Source organism: Somniosus microcephalus, chromosome 3 (assembly GCF_052327205.1).
Source record: "Somniosus microcephalus isolate GS21.2 chromosome 3, FLI_Smic_1.0, whole genome shotgun sequence".
Classification (NCBI taxonomy): Eukaryota; Metazoa; Chordata; class Chondrichthyes; order Squaliformes; family Somniosidae; genus Somniosus; species Somniosus microcephalus.
In genome coordinates, this window is record NC_140989.1 from 123216262 (window position 1) to 123235632 (window position 19371).

At 41.4% G+C, this 19371-nt stretch overlaps 1 protein-coding gene across 3 annotated transcripts in view; it reads left to right on the forward strand.

Annotated features, from left to right (window-relative positions):
- The window catches only part of commd1 (copper metabolism (Murr1) domain containing 1), a 165825-nt gene that overhangs the window by 71372 nt on the left and 75082 nt on the right, over positions 1-19371 (forward strand). For all 3 annotated transcript variants that reach the window (XM_085981567.1, XM_085981568.1, XM_085981566.1), the window contains exon 2: positions 1123-1404. In XM_085981567.1, coding sequence (XP_085837693.1) covers positions 1123-1404 — 282 coding nt within the window. The remainder of the gene's footprint in view (positions 1-1122; positions 1405-19371) is intronic.

The following is a 19371-nucleotide window of genomic DNA, read 5'->3' on the forward strand; positions in this document are numbered from 1 at the left end:
CCTCTCATTCTTCTAAACTCTAGCAAATATAAGCTTAATCGACCCAATCTCTCTTCATATGTCATTCCTGCCATCCCAGGCATCAGTCTGGTGAATCTTTGCTGCACTCCCTCCATGGCAAGAACATCCTTCCTCAGATCAGTAATGGTTTGTCTAATTGCCGAACTGTTCTTGGCATGGTAAAACTCCCAATTGTATATACACACACTTTGTAGCTCATATTGCCTAATTTTTAGTGCACTTTAGTATAGAAAATATCCAAATTAATATGTTAACCTTTGCTGAATTGTCTCTTAAGCATGGTTCCTTCTCAAACCAATAAATTTAATAGGTAGGGCTTATAAAGGTAGCAAATTGGATCCACTCGTCATTTGTTTCTGGGCAGAACATTGAAATTAACAAATAGTTCAACTATTAATCCGAAACGGACTCCTAGTTTTGAGCAAAAAATGTCTTTTCCAGAAAAGTTGATTCGGAACAATTTTCAACCAGGTATGATGCTGTGATTAGAATGGGTGAAGAATGTACACGTGCTGGACTTGATGCATCAAAGACAGCAGCTGAAATATGTAGAGTTGGTGGCAGGTGCATGAGGTAGAGACGGGTCATTGGGATTTTGTGAGAGAGGGCATGTTGGGAGATTTTTAAGAAGGCTAGGATGAGCGACAGTGGCTCATCGAGTGAGAATTGAGAGTGTAGTGAAGAGTGCATTGGAAACTATCGTAGGTTTTCAGGCAAGAATAACCAAGGTCTGGTGAAGATGCCCCTTACCAATTGCCCATCCTTCAGGTGCAGCAGTAGTGTTTTTGGGAGCTGAAGCTGTATTGATGTCATCGGTCACCAGTAAAAGAATGTTGCAGGACCAGTAGCAAAAACTGTCGCCTTATTGCTTCAAGACAGTGTTCCTGCTGATATGCTTCTACTGAAGCTATTTACAAAGTGCATTTGAGTTGAATAATAGTGGGGGGAAATGCCATGGTGCCTATCAGCATCATGGCATTTATTTTTGCACAGTGTACGCTCCACCTTGACTGGTCAGACTTTGTGCTGAATCTCTTGAACAAAAGATTTTGTTATACGATGGCTTAGACTGTTTATCTAATACAAGTTTTATCTCAACAGTCAATAACGTCTGCAGACATGGACTTTAACCAACTGGAAGCCTTCCTAACAGCACAGACCAAAAAGCAAAAAGGAATTACACCGGAGCAGGCTGTAGTTATAACAAAATTCTGGAAAAATCATAAAGTTAAAATCCGAGAAAGCCTTATTAATCAGAGCAAGTGGGAGAACTGCTTGAGGAACTTGAGTTGGAGAGTTGACTTGAAGACTCAGTCCAGACACTTGGATCAAATTAACACGCCAGTTGCTATTATGGAGTTGGAGCTTGGAAAGAATGATCAGGTAAGGACAGAGCCTGGGTTTTGGATAATGGCACATAGGTAGGAGGTAAAGAAGCCCAGCGTATATTTCTTAGAATATTCGTAGCAGAAATTACTATCTGGAGCTTCATTCGTATGTTCACACTGATCAGCGTCAAATTCCAGAGGTGCGATAAGAGGTCATCATGAAGAGTATAAAAATATGCATCTTGAAATTCACTTCTTTTAAATCAATTGTTCTACTTTACTCCCCTACCCCCAACCCATCATTGCTCTCCTGCCACTGCCCCAAGCTTGAATCCCCTTAGGATAAGCCCACAGCTACCCTCTGTGCCTCCCTCAGCATTCCCCAAAGAACCAGCAAGGCACTCATCACTGCCTCCTTAGAAGCAGCAACTCCAACTGCCCCATCCTCCTCTTCCTCACAGTGGGCCTACTGGGAACTAATCTCGCCAATCTGCTCACCCCACCTATCACTGCCCCCTTGGACTCTGCCAGTGGATCAACAGTCACCAACCCTGTCATTCCCTCAGTCCAGTACAACATTTTAGATTTATATGGTCAACAGCAGCAAAGACCCTGGATTTAGTAAATGTTGTATATCCCATTGTGGCTTTGTACTTCAGACAATTTGTGTGTAATCCAATCACAGACAACTCTTATCCATTGCCTCGCCACTTCCTGTAGTACTCAGGGTATCCATAATTTATATTTCTCTTATAAACCAATCTATTGCTGGAAACTGTTTCCACCCAAGCCCATATAAATTTATAAAGTGTTTCATGACCTACTCTCTGGCACAGTTCCTGTCTTCTCTACAAACCGTAAAGCCCACGTGTCTTTGGCAGCACCTTGTGTTGCAAATGGCAAATGTGTTTTTTTTTTAAAGTCAGCTCTTGATAATCTGTATTCTACAAGAAAGAGCTTGTGTTCTTTTAAGAGCCCCTCAAATGAACAAGAGACATTTGTTAGAATTTTTAGTGTAAGCTAGTTAAAATATTAACACTTCCCCAAAAGAATGTTTTTTTTCCACAGTAAATCTGTCCAGCAGTAATCCCCCCCAACCCCAACCCGAGCCTACATGGTTAAAATAAGAACATAATAAGAACATAAGAAATAGGAGCAGGATTAGGCCAATCGGCCCCTCGAGCCTGCTCCACCATTCAATAAGATCATGGCTGATCTGATCCTAACCTCAAATCTTCTATCACTCTACATCCACCCGAACCCATGTGATCTCCCGGGAGAGGCGAAAAACCAGATTAAAGACCCAATGGCCAATTTGGGAGAAAAAAATCTGGGAAATTCCTCTCCGACCCATCTAGGCGATCGAAATTCTTCCAGGAGATCACTCTGTCCCTATATTTTCTACAGTACTTACCTTCTGTAAAGGCGATCTCCACCCCAGCCAGGAACAGGAATAAAACCATCTCCTGAAATCTAACAGAATTAGAACACAGTAGGAGCAGAACAAGGCTACACGGCCCCTGGGCCCGCTCCACTACCCACAGGGCCATGACCATTCCGAACCCAGACTCATGTCCAATTTCCTGCCCGCTCCCCGTAACCCTTTATTCCCTTTACTTCTAGGAAACTATCTATTTCTGTTTTAAATTTATTTAATGATGTAGCTTCCACAGCTTTCTGGGGCAGCAAATTCCACAAACCTACCACCCTCTGAGTGAAGAAGTTTCTCCTCATCTCAGTTTTGAATGAGCAGCCCCTTATTTTAAGATTATGCCCCCTAGTTCTAGTTTCACCCATCATTGGGAACATCCTCACCGCATCCACCCGATCAAGCCCCTTCACAATCTTATATGTTTCAATAAGATCGCCTCTCATTCTTCTGAACTCCAATGAGTAGAGTCCCAATCTACTCAACCTCTCCTCATATGACCACCCCCTCATCCCCGGGATTAACCGAGTGAACCTTCTTTGTACTGACTCGAGAGCAAGTATGTCTTTTCTTAAGTATGGACACCAAAACTGTATGCAGTATTCCAGGTGCGGCCTCACCAATACCTTGTACAACTGCAGCAATACCTCCCTGTTTTTATATTCCAACCCCCTAGCAATAAAAGCCAACATTCCATTGGCCTTCTTGATCACTTGCTGCACCTGCATACTAACTTTTTGAGTTTCGTGCACCAGGACCCCCAGATCCCTTTGTACTACAGTACTTTCCAGTTTCTTGCCATTAAGATAATAACTTGCTCTATGATTTTTCCTGCCAAAGTGCATAACTTCACACTTTCCAGTATTGTATTCCATCTGCCAAATCTCTGCCCACTTACTTAGCCTGTCTATGTCCCTTTGCAGGTTTTTTATGTCCTCCTCACTCACTACTTTCCGTCCCATCTTTGTATCATCTGCAAACTTTGATATGTTACACTCGGTCCCCTCCTCCAAATCGTTAATATAGATTGTAAAGAGTTGGGGACCCAGCACTGACCCCTGCGGAACACCACTAGTTACTGGTTGCCAATCTGAGAACGAACCATTTATCCCAACTTTCTGCTTTCTGTTAGAGAGCCAATCCTCCACCCATGCCAGAATATTACCCCCAATCCCGTGATTTTTTATCTTGAGCAATAATCTTTTGTGTGGCACCTTGTCAAATGCCTTTTGGAAGTCTAAATACACTACGTCCACTGGTTCCCCTTTATCCACCCTGTATGTTACTTCCTCAAAAAACTCAAGCAAATTTGTTAAACATGACTTCCCCTTCATGAAACCATGCTGAGTTTGCCCTATTAAATTGTGTTTATCCAAATGTCCCGTTACTGTCTCCTTAATAATGGACTCTAACATTTTACCAACCACAGATGTTAGGCTAACAGGTCTATAGTTTCCAGCCTTCTGCCTACTACCCTTTTTAAATAATGGTGTTACATTAGCAGTTTTCCAATCTGCCGGGACCTTTGCTGAGTCCAGTGAGTTTTGGAAAATTATTACCAATGCATCCACAATCCCTACCGCTACTTCCCTCAAGACCCTGGGATGCAAGCCATCAGGTCCAGGGGATTTATCCGCCTTGAGTCCCATTATTTTACCAAGTACCACTTCCTTAGTGATTTTAATTGTATTTAGTTCCTCCCCCCCCTAGAGCCCCCTGTTTGTCCAGTGTTGGGATATTCTTAGTGTCCTCTACTGTAAAGACTGATACAAAATAATTGTTCAGTGTTTTTGCCATCTCCATGTTTCCCACCATTAATTTCCCGGTCTCATCCTCTAAGGGACCAACATTTACTTTGGCCACCCTTTTTCTTTTTATATAACTATAGAAACTTTTACTGTCTGTTTTTATATTTTTTGCTAATTTACTTTCATAATCTATCTTCCCTTTCTTAATCAATCTTTTTGTTATTTTTTGCTGTCTTTTAAAGACTTCCCAATCTTCCATCCTCCCACTAGATTTGGCTACCTTATATGCCCTTGTTTTTAGTCGGATACTATCCTTAATTACTTTACTTAGCCACGGATGGCTATCTTTTCTTTTACACCCTTTTTTCCTCGGAATATATTTTTTTTGGAAGTTGTAAAATAACTCCTTAAATGTACACCACTGGTCATGTACCGTCTTACCCTTTAATCTATTTTCCCAGTCCACTCTCATTAATTCCGCTCTCATACCTTCATAGTCTCCTTTATTCAAGCTCAGCACGCTTGTTTGAGATCCTGTTGGAGTTGGTTTAAGGAAAATCTGTTCCATATGGTGTTTGTCAAACTGCTGTCACTATAGTAGAGGCATATTTGCCTTTATTTTTGAGTATTAAATTGATTGTAAAATGTTCTAATAATTGTGCCAATATTTGTTTTCCAACTCATTTTTCATTTGCATTCTTAGAGCAGTTTTATTCATAAAACAGCTAATAATCTTAGTTAGACCACTCTAACCATCCCCTGCATTCCTTCACTGTTGCTTTACATACCCTTGACTGCTGATGTACATTCCATCTTGAACTGTGTCCCCTGAGCTCATTGTGTTCCAACTTTGCGAGGAACAGACAGCTACCTTTCTGTCTGCTTCAAGGTCACTGACAGTGGCTTACTGCAGCAAGATACACATTTATTTTCACGCTCCTTATGCTTTCTATTTTACCATCCTTTATGACAGTAGTTCTTGCCCCCCCCCCCCCCCTTCAGTGTAAATTTATCAGTTCCATAATGCATATAAAGTGTTTCTACAAAAACTTTTTCTCCTTTCACGTAAGAACATAAGAAAGGAGTAGGGCATTCAGCCATTCGAGCCTGCTCTGCCATTCAATAAGATCATGGCTGATCTTCAACCTCATCTTCACCTTCCCGCACTATTCCCATACCCCTTGGTTCCCTTAGTATCCAAAAATCAATCGATCTCTTCGTTGAATATACTCAACGACTGAGCCTCCACAGCCCTCTGGGGTAGAGAATTCCAAAGATTCACAACCCTCCGAGTGAAGAAATTTCTCCTCATCTCAGTCCTAACTGCCCGACTCCTTATTCTGAGACTGTGGCCCCCGAGTTCTAGACTCCCCAGCCAGGGGAAACATCCTCCCAGCATCTAAACTGTCAAGCCCCGTAAGAATTTTATACGTTTCAATGAAGTTACCCCTCATTCTTCTAAACTCTAGGGATCTCTCCTCATTGGACAATCACCCCCATCCCAGGAATCGTTGCACTCCCTTTAAGGGAAGTTTCTCCTTCCTTGGATAAGGAGACCAAAATTGTGTACACTACTCCAGGTGTCATCTCACCAAATTAAGTCTTAATTGCAGTAAGACTTCTTTACTCTGATACTCAAATCCTTTTGTAATAAAGGCTAACATACCATTTACTTTCCTCATTGCTTGGTGTACCTGCATATTAACTTTCTGTGATTTGTGTACAAGGACACCCAGGTCCCTCTGAATACCAACATTTCCCAATCTTTCACCATTTAAAAAATATTCTGCTTTTCTATTTTTCATACCAAAGTGGATAACTTCACGTTACTCCATCACGTTAATCCACTCATTTAACCTGTCTATATCCCTTTGCAGCCTCTTTGCGTCCTCCTCACAACTTACTTTCCCACCTCACTTTGTACTGTCAGCAAACTTGGATACATTACACTTGGTTCCCTCATCTAAGTCATTGATGTAGATTGTAAATAGCTGAGGCCCAAGCACTGATCCTTGCGGTACCCCACTAGTTAGAGCCTGCCAACCCGAAAATGACCCGTTCAGTCTGACTTTCTGTTTTCTGTCCATTAATCATTTGTAATAAGGTGGATGAATTTGTTGCGCAAATAGAGGTAAACGAATATGATTTGATTGGGATTATGGAAACATGGCTCCAGGGTGGCCAAGGCTGGGAACTCAACATCCAGGGGTATTCAATATTCAGGAAAGATAGGCAAAAAGGAAAGGGAGGTGGGATAGCATTGCTGGTTAAAGAGGGGATTAACACAATTGTAAGGAAGGATATTAGCTCTGATGATGTGGAATCTGTATGGGTAGAACTGAGAAATACCAAGGGGCAGAAAACGTTAGTGAGAGTGGTATATAGACCTCCAAACAGTAATGCGGAGGTAGGGGATGGCATTAAAAGGGAAATTAGAGAAGCGTGCAATAAGGGCACAGCAGTCATCATGGGTGACCAAATTAGTAACAATACTGTGGAGGAGGAATTCCTGGAGTGTTTATGGGATGGTTTCCTGGACCAATATGTCGAGGGACCAACTAGAGATCAGGCCATCTTAGACTGGGTATTATGTAATGAGAAAGGATTAATTAGCAATCTTGTTATACGAGGCCCCTTGGGTCGGAGCGATCATAATATGATAGAATTCTTCATTAAGATGGAGAGTGAAGTACTGTAGTTGACTCAGAGACTAGGGTCCTGAATTTAAATAAAGGAAACTACGATGGTATGAGGCTCGAGTTAGGTAGGATTGATTGGGGAATGTCACTCAAAGGGTTGATGGTGGATAGGCAATGGCAAACATTCAAAGACCGCATGGATGAACTACAGAATTTGTTCATCCCAGTTTGGCATAAAAATAAAACAAAAAAGGTGACTCAACCGTGGCTAACAAGGGAAATTAGGGATAGCATAAGATCCAAGGAGAGGACATATAAATTGGCCAGAAAAAGCAGTAAACCTGAGGATTGGGAGCAGATTAGGATTCAACAAAGGAGGACAAAGGGATTAATTAAGAAGGGGAAAATAGAATATGAGAGTAAGCTTGCAGGGAACATAAAAACTGACTGTAAAAGCTTTTATTGATATGTGAAGAGAAAAAGATTGGTGAAGTCAAGCGTAGGTCCCTTGCAGTCAGAATCAGGGGAATTTATAATGGGGAACAAAGAAATGGCAGACCAATTAAATACATATTTTGGTTCTGTCTTCACAAAGGAGGACACAAATAACCTCCCAGAGATGTCGGTGAACATAGGGTCTGATGAAAGGGAGGAACAGAAAGAAATCAGTATTTGTAGGATTGAAGGCCGATAAATCCCCAGGGCCTGATAATCTACATCCTAGGGTACTTAAGGAAGTGGCCCCAGAAATAGTAGATGCATTGCTGATCATCTTCCAACATTCGATGGAATCTGGAACAGTACCCATGGATTGGCGGGTAGCTAATGTTACCCCACTATTCAAAAAAGGTGGTAGAGAGAAAACGGGGAATTACAGACCGGTAAGCCTGACATCGGTAGTGGGGAAAATGCTAGAGTCCATTATAAAAGATGTAATAGCAGAACACTTGGCAAATAGTGACAGGATTGGACAAAGTCAACATGGATTTACAAAAGGTAAATCATGCTTGACGAATCTACTGGAATTTTTTGAGGATGTAACTGGTAAAATAGATAAGGGAGGACCAGTGGATGTGGTGTATTTGGACTTTCAAAAGGCTTTTGATAAGGTCCTGCATAAGAGATTAGCGTGTAAAGTTAAGGCACATGGGATTGGGGGCAAGGTATTGACTTGGATAGAGAACTGGATGGCAGACAGAAAGCAAAGAGTTGGAATAAACGGGTCTTTTTCCGAGTGGCAGGCAGTGACTAGTGGGGTACCGCAGGGATCGGTCCTAGGACCCTAGCTATTCACAATATATATTAATGATCTAGACAAGGGAACTAGAAGTAATATCTCCAAGTTTGCAGACGACACAAAGCTGGGTGGGCGTGTGTGCTGTGAGGAGGATGCCGAGAAACTCCAGTATGATTTGGACAGGTTGGGTGATTGGGCAGAAGCATGGCAGATGCAAAATAATGTGGATAAATGTGAGGTTATCCACTTTGGTGTCAAAAACAGGAATGCAGATTATTATCTGAATGGCAATAGATTGGAAGAAGGGGAAGTGCAACGAGACCTGGGTGTCCTTGTGCACCAGTTGCTGAAGGTAAGCATGCAGGTGCAGCAGGCAGTTAAGAAGGCAAATGGTATGTTGGCCTTCGTAGTGAGAGTGTTTGAGTACAGGAACAAGGATGTCTTGCTGCAGTTGTACAGGGCCATGGTGAGACCACATCTTGAGTATTGTGTGCAGTTTTGGTCACCTTATCTGAGGAAGGATGTTCTTGCCATGGAGGGAGTTCAGCGAAGATTCACCAGACTGATACCTGGGATGGCAGGAATGACGTATGAGGAGAGATTGGGTCGATTGGGCTTATACTCGTTGGAGTTTAGAAGAATGAGAGGGGATCTCATTGAAACGTATAAAATTCTGACAGGACTGGACAGACTAGATGCAGGAAGGATGTTCCCGATGGTCGGGGAGTCCAGAACCAGGGGTCACAGTCTAAGGATAAGGGGTGAGCCATTTAGGACAGAAATGAGGAGGAATTTCTTCACCCAGAGATTGGTGAACCTGTGGAATTCTCTACCACACAAGGCAGTAGAGGCCAATTCATTAAATATATTCAAGAAGGAGTTGGATATATTTCTTAAGGCTAAAGGGATCAAGGGATATGGGGAGAAAGCAGGGACAGGGTACTGAATTTGGATGATCAGCCATGATCGCATTGAATGGCGGAGCAGGCTCGAGGGGCCGAATGGCCTACTCCTATCTTCTATGTTTCTATGTTTCCTCAATCCATGCTAATATATTGCCCCTAATCCCATGAGCCTGAATTTTGTGTAATAACCTCTTGTGTGGCACCTTATCGAATGCTTTCTGAAAATCCAAATACACTAAATCCACTGGTTCCCCCTTATCTACCCTGCTAGTTACAACAGATTTGTCAAACATGATTTCCCTTTCATAAATTCACTTCCACTTGTTTATCATGCTTTCTTCAGCATCAATAAAGCACTTCAAGGATTGTACAGTTTTGCTCACAAAGCATCAGAAGAATTCGGGTCATTGGGACTTGTGCACTGTGACAAGTGCAGCAAATAATAGAAACTGGAGCTCAAATGGTTTAGTATGTTGTGTCCAAATGGGCCCTTAAATCTGTCAGTGTAACAAATGAAGGCTTCATGTGTCTTGCAGTGTTTTGGTAAAATGTTACTCCAAGAAACTGCAGGAGAAAACTCGCGAACAGAAAGAGCTCTGAAAAGGTTTCCCCTTAAACTAATTTCTAAGATGGCATTTGTACATATTGGATGAAAGCTACTGCTGTTCTGTTTTGATGACCCGTGCACATGGTTCTATACTACACAGTGTGATGTTTACTGCAAACCAGTCATAGTTTCCTCGTGATTTCACACAGGTCGTGTTTCTAACAGTAGAGAGATGTTTTAAGTGCTAACATTTCTATGTTGCAACACCGTTTGTTATACTACCTCTATGTAATAATTATTTTTGTGTTTAGCATGCGTCTGTGACGTCATGCCTCAAAGGCATCTTCTGTAAAAAAGAAAATCATGATTGATTTGCTCAAATAGCCACTATCTGTTAAGTTAACTGTGCCGATTGATTGACATTCAATGAATCAGATATTTGGGACATTCCAGAAGTAGGTAGCAGAAGCTACCGTTCAGCAACAAGTGACAAGCACAACCCATGCAATCAAATCTCAATTTTACTGCCACTTTTTTCAGGTCTATTGCTTTTGAGTCACTGATTGTGGCCAGGGTTTTCCGCTTATGGGCTTAGGATGTTCTGTCTGGTAAACTGAATGGGCAAGGAATTGTCATCTGGTGAGCACAGAAAATCCTGGCCTGTATGTCTAAAAATTATATGTCTATCATGAACACAGTTTTCAAAGAAATCACTAAACTTGGCCAAAAACCTACCTATTTTATCTTAAATCTTTTCACTTTTGTTTGCCTCATTTGCTGGGGGAGGGTGTGGGGCTAGGGGGAGGGTATGGGGGCAGGGGCTAGGGCTGGAGTTCTTAGTCCATGCCACTATTGACCTCGAATTTCCTGCCGATATTTATTGGGCTTTGAATATGTTCCACTTCAGTTTGCAGCCTAAGGCAATTAAGAGACTATCATTTTTGTGCTATTGACAAAATTTTACTCTTGGCAAAAATCTCTCCCTTTGCTGCTGCAATAAGTGAATCCTGGAATCCGAGTCCTGGTGTATGTGCATCTGACTTTATTTTAGTTGGGGTTTTTAGAAATAAAGTCAGACTGTACCATAGTAAAGTAGACGGGTAGGCACTAATTGACATATGAAATGAGTCCTACTGGTTTGTCATTTGTAAGAGGTTGTGGCGAATGGAGCATTGGAGTGGGTCGTGGAACAGATCGCGGAGCGGGTCATGGAGCATCTATCTGCTTCCCTTCTCCTTTCCTGGCCATGAGGGGAGTTGAAATTCTCCCTAATGTCGAGGTGGCAGGGCGTGGGAAGTAGAAATTGTTTAAGGGAGAGGATGGGAAGGGTGTTGCTGAGGGCCAAACGTTGCCTGCAACCCCCACTCCAAATGTAAATGACATAATGTATAACCAAGGAAACAAAACAATTCTACAAACCTTTAATTCTATCAATAGACTTATAATTCAGCAAATGCTCCCCAAACATCCTAATCTCTTATACACTGCAATTAACAGCAGCCATTAAGAGATAGCAGAAGTAAACATATAACAGGCTTATAAGTTTTGTGAGTCAAATGATTACATACTAAAAGTTGCAGTAAAGCGAATGCTAACCAATACTTTAGAAATTGCCATCGAGGCCAATGGAAGAGGTTTACATTAACTGTAAATTGTGGGTTGTCTTCCAGTCTAGAAATGAGGGCAGCTTCATGACCCAAAAATAATAGTTATCTGGGAGAGCAATTATAATGCACTGGTCCTTCTGTAAATTATTCACATATTCTGGAATTTAGTTTAAATGCCTTAAGGGTATGAGAGAGCAATTTCATTAAATTTTTCAGCAATTATGTGCGTTGTGTAGAGTTGGTGACCAAGCAAACTGCACAATCTGTGGAAGGACAGGTTTGAGAGGATATGCTTGCTCATGTTCTCCAAATGTGAAGATTCTGCCTGTACGTTGCAGTTTAAGCACGCATTTTAAAACTTCAATTCAAGCTTCAGTGTTAACCCCTGAAAGAAAGAACTCCCATTCCTATAGTGCCGTTCACAACCTCAGGATGTCCCAAAATGCTTCACAGCCAATTATGTTGTAATGTAGAAACACGGCAGCCAATTTGCACACAGCAAGCTCCCACAAACAATAAGATAAACTTAAAGTTTGTTTTAGTTATATTGGTTGAGATAAATGCTTAACACAAATAGATGATTGTAAATGAATTCAAATCTGATATTAAATAAAGCCTCTGAAAATACAGTCTAAACTCCTTGAATGCTTCAGATCATCTGCTTAAGATGTCATGCAAAAGACTTAGAAAAGTGGTATCTAGGAACTGACATTTTTGATGGGAAATGAAGTTGTGTGGCATGAGGGTTTTTTGTGCAAAGGGAGCAGGCGCATAAGTCTGGAAAGAACAGTTACTTTGGAAGTACACAAATGTATCTTGCCTGTTTTTAAATTCCTGTTAATGTAAATGTCATTATCAGACACAATATGTTACTCAAAACCTAATGTTCATTTGCAGTTAAGCTCTGAAAGAAACAAACAGCACTTTCATGCTGTCATTTGTTTGGCTCCAGTTCAAAGAACCAGTGTCTATTGTAAAAAGCAATGCTTCTTCACACCCAGCATGAAATGGCAAATGTTGGATTTTAGAAAGATGTTTAATGTACTCTGTTAAAGTTAGCTTCAAGGTAGTTGGACTATAAATTGAATTTGCTACAAGAAGCTTTCTCCACAAACATCATGTTTTAATGATTATGGCTGAGCATGTGAGCGGGAAGTAAGAATAGAATCTAGGTGAGGGGAATTAAAAAGCTGTAACAAAATTTCTCTTTTAAAATAATTAATGATTTAGTTGATTTCACGACTGCTGAGTTAGCCGATTTCAGCTGGATCAGTGGATGAGGGGCATAATTAGCTTCCGTGTCTCATCTACCGTACATAAACTTGAGGTCATCTAAAAATCGGCTGCTCGCGTCCTAACTGGCACCAAGTCCCATTCGCCCATCACCCCTGTGCTCGCTGGCCTACGTTGGCTCCCGGTTAAGCAACGCCTTGATTTCAAAATTATCATCATTGTTTTCAAATCCCTCCATGGCCTCACCCCTCCCTATCTCTGTAATCTCCTCCAGCCCCATAACCTCCCGAGATATCTGCGCTCCTCTAGTTCTGCCCTCTTGAGCATCCCTGATTATAATCGCTCAACCATTGGTGGCCGTGCCTTCTGTTGCCTCGGCCCTAAGCTCTGGAATTCCCTGCCTAAACTTGTCCACCTCGCTACCTCTCTTTCCTCCTTTAAGACGCTCCTTAAAACCTACCTCTTTGACCAAGCTTTTGGTCACCTGCCCTAATTTCTCCTTATGTGGCTCGGTGTCAAATTTTTTGTCTTATAATACTCCTGTGAAGTGCCTTGGGACATTTTACCAAGTTAAAGGCACTATATAAATACAACTTGTTGTCGCCGTTGTGATAAGAAAAGGAAATCGGCTCCTGATTACTGTCTGTCTATCACTATCTGGTCTTTCGGATGAGAAGTTAAACCGAGGTGGATGTAAAAGATCCCAGGGCACTATTTGAAGAAGTGCAGGGGAGTTATCCCCAGTGTCCTGGCCAATAGTTATCGCTCAATCCACATCACTTAAAAAAAATAAAAAAAAGAGGTGATCTGGTCATTATCACATTGCTGTTTGTGGGATCTTGCTGTGTGCAAATTGGCTGCCACGTTTCCTCCATTACAGCAGTGACTTACACTTCAAAAGTACTTAATTGGCTATAAAGTGCTTTGGGACGTCCTGAGGTTGTGAAAGGCGCTGTTATAATTGCAAGCCCTTACTTTCTTTAATGACCTCTGTCGGAATGCACGAGAGTCTAAATGAGGACAAGATTGGTCTGGCTGTGATTCTCTCCAAGGATCAATAGTCTGCCACCACATAAAGAATAGCCACTTGGGCAAGATTCCAGAGGACTACTGAGGCATATAGTTCATGTTTCGTCATTCTATTTGCTAGTCTGGAGTAGCAGAGGGCTTTGAATATTTAAGATATCCTGATGTTAACTGGGGTTAATACGGGATGGCATGGCTCTGATTATCTCCCCCTATTCTCCAAACTTCAGCCTGCCTTGAACCGTGCACCAATGACACTAAGTTGGTGTAGAATAAATGACACAGTTACATAAGAAATAGGAGCAGAAGTAGGCCATTCAGCTCATCGAGCCTGCTCTGCCGTTCAATAAAATCATGGCTGATCTTCGACCTCAACTCCACTTTCCCTTGATTCCCTTAATATCCAAAAATCTGTCGATCTCTGTCTTGAATATACTCAACAACTGAGCTTCCACAGCCCTCTGGGGTAGAGAATTCCAAAGATTCACCACCCTCCGAGTGAAGAATTTTCTCCTCATCTCAGTCCTAAATGGCATCTGACCCCTTATTCTGAGACTGTGACCCCTGGTTCTAGACTAACCAGCCAGGGGAAACATCCCCCCTGCATCTATCCTGTCGAGCCCTGTAAGAATTTTGTAGGTTTCAATAAGATCACCTCTCATTATTCTAAATGCCAGAGAATGTAGGCCAAGTCTACTCAATCTCTCATCATAGGACAACCACCCCCCCCCCCCCCCCGCCCCCCATCCCAGGAATCAGTCTGGTGAAACTTCGTTGCACTCCCTCTATGGCATGTATATCCTTCCTTAGGTAAGGAGACCAAAACTGTACATACTACTCAAGTGTGGTCTCACCAGGGCCCTATATAATTGCAGTCAGACATCTATACTCTTATACTCAAATTCTCTTGTAATAAAGGCCAACATACCATTTGCTTTCCTAATTGCTTGCTGTACTGGCATGTTAACTTTCAGTGATTCATGTATAAGGACACCCAGGTCCCTCTGAACACCAACATTTCCCAATCTCTCACCATTTAAAAAGTACTCTGCTTTTCTATTTTTCCTACCAAAGTGGATAACTTCACATTTCTCCACATTGTATTCCATTTCCCATGTTCTTGCTCACTCACTTAGCCTGTCTATATCCCCTTGAAGCCTCTTTGCATCCTCCTCATAACTTACATTCCCACCTAGCTTTGTATCATCAGCAAACTTGGATATATTACATTTGGTCCCCTCATCCAAATCATTGATATAAATTGCAAATAGCTGAGGCCCAAGCACTGATCCTTGCGGTACCCCACTAGTTACAGCCTGCCAACCCGAAAATGACCCGTTATTCCTACTCTCTGTTTTCTGTCTGTTAACCAATCCTCAATCCATGCTAGTATATCACCCCAATCCCATGAGCCCTAATTTTGTTTAATAACCTCTTGTGTGGCACCTAATCGAGTGCCTTCTGAAAATCTAAATTCACCACATCCACTGGTTCCCCCTTCTCTATTCTGCTAGTTACAACCTCAAACTAATTTGTCAAACATGATTTTCCTTTCATAAATCCATGTTGACTCTGCCCAATCCTGTTATTATTTTCTAAGTGCCCTGTTACCACGTCCTTGATAATAGATTCTAGCATTTTCTCTTTCCCTTTTACTGATGTCAGGCTAACTTTTCTGTAGTTCCCCATTTTCTCTCTCCCTCCTTTCTTAAATAGTGGAGTTACATTTGCTACCTTCCAATCCATGGGAACTGTTCTAGAATCTATGAAATTTTGGAAAATGACAACCAGTGCATCCACTATCTCTAAAGCCACCTTTTTCAAAACCCTAGGATATAGGCCATCAGGTCCAGGGGATTTATCGGCTTTCAGTCCCATTAATTTCTCCAGTACTTTTTTTTTTACTAATACTAATTTCTTTCAGCTCCTCATTCTCGTTAGACTCTTGGTTCTCCACTATTTCAGGGAGGTTTTTTTGCGTCTTCTGTGAAGACAGACATAAAGTATTTGTTTAATTTCTCTGCCATTTCCTTATTTCCCATTATAAATTCTGCTGTCTCAGCCTTTAAGGGACCCACATTTACTTTCGCTAATCTTTTCCTTTTTACTTACCTGTAGAAGCTTTTACAGTCTTATGTCTCTCGCTAGTTTACTCTCATATATTCTGTTTTCCCTTTATCAATTTCTTGGTCCTCCTTTGCTGAATTCTAAAATCCTCCCAATCCTCAGGCTTACTACTCTTTTTGGCAACATTATAAGCCTCTTCCTTTGACCTAATACTATCTTTAACTTCTTGTTAGCCACGGTGGGACCACTTTTCCTGTGGGGTTTTTGCGCTTTAAAAGAATGTATATGGTTGTAAATTATGTATTAATTCTTTAAATGCTAGCCATTGCTTGTCTACTGTCATACCTTTTAATGTAGTTTCCCAATCTACCTTAGCCAACTCGCCCCTCATACCTCCGTAGTTTGCTTTGTTTAGATTTAAGACCCTAGTTTCGGATTTAACTAAATCACTTTCAAACTCAAAATAAAATTCTATCATATTATGGTCACTCTTCCCTAAAGGCCCCTTTACTACAAGGTTATCAAGTAACCCTTTCTCATTGCACAATACTAGATCTGAAATAGCCTGTTCCCTAGTTGGTTCCTCAACATACTAATCTAGAAAACTATCTTGCATACATTCCATGAATTAATTCTCCACACTATTACTGCAAATTTGGTTTGCCCAGTCTATATGTAGATTAAAGTCTCCCATGATTACTGTATTACCCTTGTTACATGTGCCTCCAATTTTCTGATTAATACTCTGCCCTACATTACAACTACTGTTTGGGGGCCTATAAACAACTCCCACCAATGTTTTCTGCCCCTTGCTGTTTTGTAGCTCTACCCAAACTGATTCTACTACTTGATTTTTGGAGCCAAGATCCTTTCTCTTTACTGTCTTTATCCCATTCTTCCGGTTGCGGCTGCAGAGAACAGTATCTATTACCCTGACTATACTGTCGCCTACCACTACCACATTCCTTTTTACTCCCCCCACTTGAATGGCCTGCTGTACCACAGTGCCGTGGTCAGTTTGCCCATTCTCCCTGTAGTCCTTGTTATCATCCATACAGGCAGCAAGTACGTCATACCTGTTGGACAAGGTCAAGGGCTGAGGTTGCTCCATCACTACATCCTGGGTCCCCATACCTTCCTGATTCGCAGTCACACTCTCCTGCCCCTGAGCATTGACTAACTTAATAGTAAGTTAATACTCTCCCAGTTCTGAATTTAACCCACTTACCTAACCTAGAGTGCAAAAGGGCTGTAATATTCAAAAACCAATCACCTACCTGCTGTCCTGTGATGTCACTTTGTTTTTGGGTTTTTTAAGTCGCCGCTCAGCTCCCTTTATGTCGCTGCTGCTTCTGCTCCCGCTCCTGCTCAGGTCCGCGCTGTGTTCAGGGCCTTCTCCACTCAGCTCCCTTTATGCTGTCGCTCAGGGCAGTGCTGTTTTGGATCATGCGTACAAATTTTGTGGAAAATATATGAAGAAGCATTAAGCTGCACATGGTAAATGCAGTAAAAAGCTGATTATTGTTTTAGCTACAACTTATGCTTTAATGAGGATTTAAATGTTCTACAGTATGAGCATAGACGGTGCAAGGTTGCTCATCACAATCATATTTTAAAAGGTGAGGTCCTTCTAATATTCAAGAGCATTTGTAACTAAATGCCATGGTAAAAATTGCAAAATGCTGGCAATAGTCATTAGGAAAAACAGATGCAATCACATGCCACAAGCCACTCACATTTTCCACGATACCACCATGATGTGGTTTATGGACAGTAGTTGTTTAGCAGCAATGATTCCCAATAAATAAGCACTTTGTTTCCAGAACGGCACAAAACTGCAGCTAGAAGTTACAACAGCAGCTGTAACCTATTGGCGAAAAACAGCAAAGGTGAACCATAAAACTGTAGTGACCATTATAGATCACATGCTCTTTAGAATGGTTGAGGCAAAAATGTTAGTGTACAACTGTTGCTTAAATTATTCTATCATTGAGGCACTGTGGACTCTTCTCATTATCTATTGTGAGCTTATGTGAATTTCAAGCTCAAAATCTTGAAGTATTATCCTTTCAAAAGCTAATGTTTGACATTTTACACTGATTGAGAAATGGCGTTTTTTATATCAGAGATCACTCTGGATTAAAGCCAGCAAACAGTAGACAGCGCAAGTTAATCTTTTTTAGCTTTTCCAAGTTTGATTGAAATGTTTTTGTCGTGGTTGTAAATGTAAACTAATATCTAATAATCTAACTTTCCATGATGAAGCAACAATGCTAAATGATGCTGGGAGCCAAATAAAATAACGTTTTTTTAAAGTCAGTGAGTTAACTAGGTGTACATTTACTGTACACAATATCTGTTCCTGTTAGGTTATGTACTTGGGATGAGAAAAGGCCAATAGACCCATTTGCACTTGCCCCATATTTTTACTCTAAATTCATCCCTATGGACCTACCTACCTTCCTGGGAGCAGGAAAAGAAATACAGAACTGTAGCCAATTTAGGAATTCTGTCAAAAATTCCTCCCCAACTCCTCTGAAGCAATCGGGCAAGCTCAGAAGGCCACAAACCATTAGTTATTATCGGGAATCTTACCTTCCTTCTGCTGTGATCACTTGGCTTTTCATGACCACCTTTGAAATTCTGTTCCATAAGTTGATCACCCTCCAAGGGGAGAAGAAATTCCACTGTCCAACCGCGCTCTACTTTCTCATTTGAGATAGGTGGCCCTTAGTTCAATGCAACCTAATTATTGTGGTTGTAGGTTTTTGCTGAACAGCTGGGGAATATTTAGTTCAGGATTCTGTTTGGTTTGGTGACAGACTCGTGATGCTGTCAATTTTATACAGCAAGCAGATTTGAGAATACGAGCTGATAAACACTTAAAAGCTTCTCAATGTTGTCTGCTGCATTTACATTGCAGTATTGACTGCTATTGGTAGTGATGGGAAAACAACCTTTTGAAAGAGAAAGAAAGACTTGCATTTCTATAGTGCCCTTCATGACGTCCTAAAGCACTTTACAGCCAATGAACTACTTCTGAAGTGTAGTCAATTTCAATTTCAATTTTATTTGTCACATAACCAAATACAACAAGTGAAATCCAGTCAGTGAAATGCTTTTTCCTTAACGAGCTGAGCGCACCAAGCAGCAAAGGACACTTAGCTGCTGGTATGCACGGAGCCCGCAAGGACGGCAGTTGTTATGTAGGAAATGTGGCAGCCAATTTGCACACAGCAAACTCTCTCAAACAGCAATGTGATGATGACCAGATAATCTGTTTTAGTGATGTTCGTTGAGAGATAAATATTGACCAGGACACTGAGGAGAACTGCCCTGCTCTTCTTTAAAATAGTGTCGTAAGATCTTTTATGTTCACCTGAGCATGAACAGCAATCAAGTTTGGTCTTCGACCTTTGGTGTCCTACTCAAAAGATCACTGCTATAGTTTTGTAGCTACCAAGTCATTATTTTGAAAGGAATTTAAAGATTTCACCAGGGTTTTGCACAATTCACTTTTGCTGGGAGGCTTGAAAGGACTGGAGTCACCAAGATTCCCAGCAGTATTCTTCAGCATTCTTATT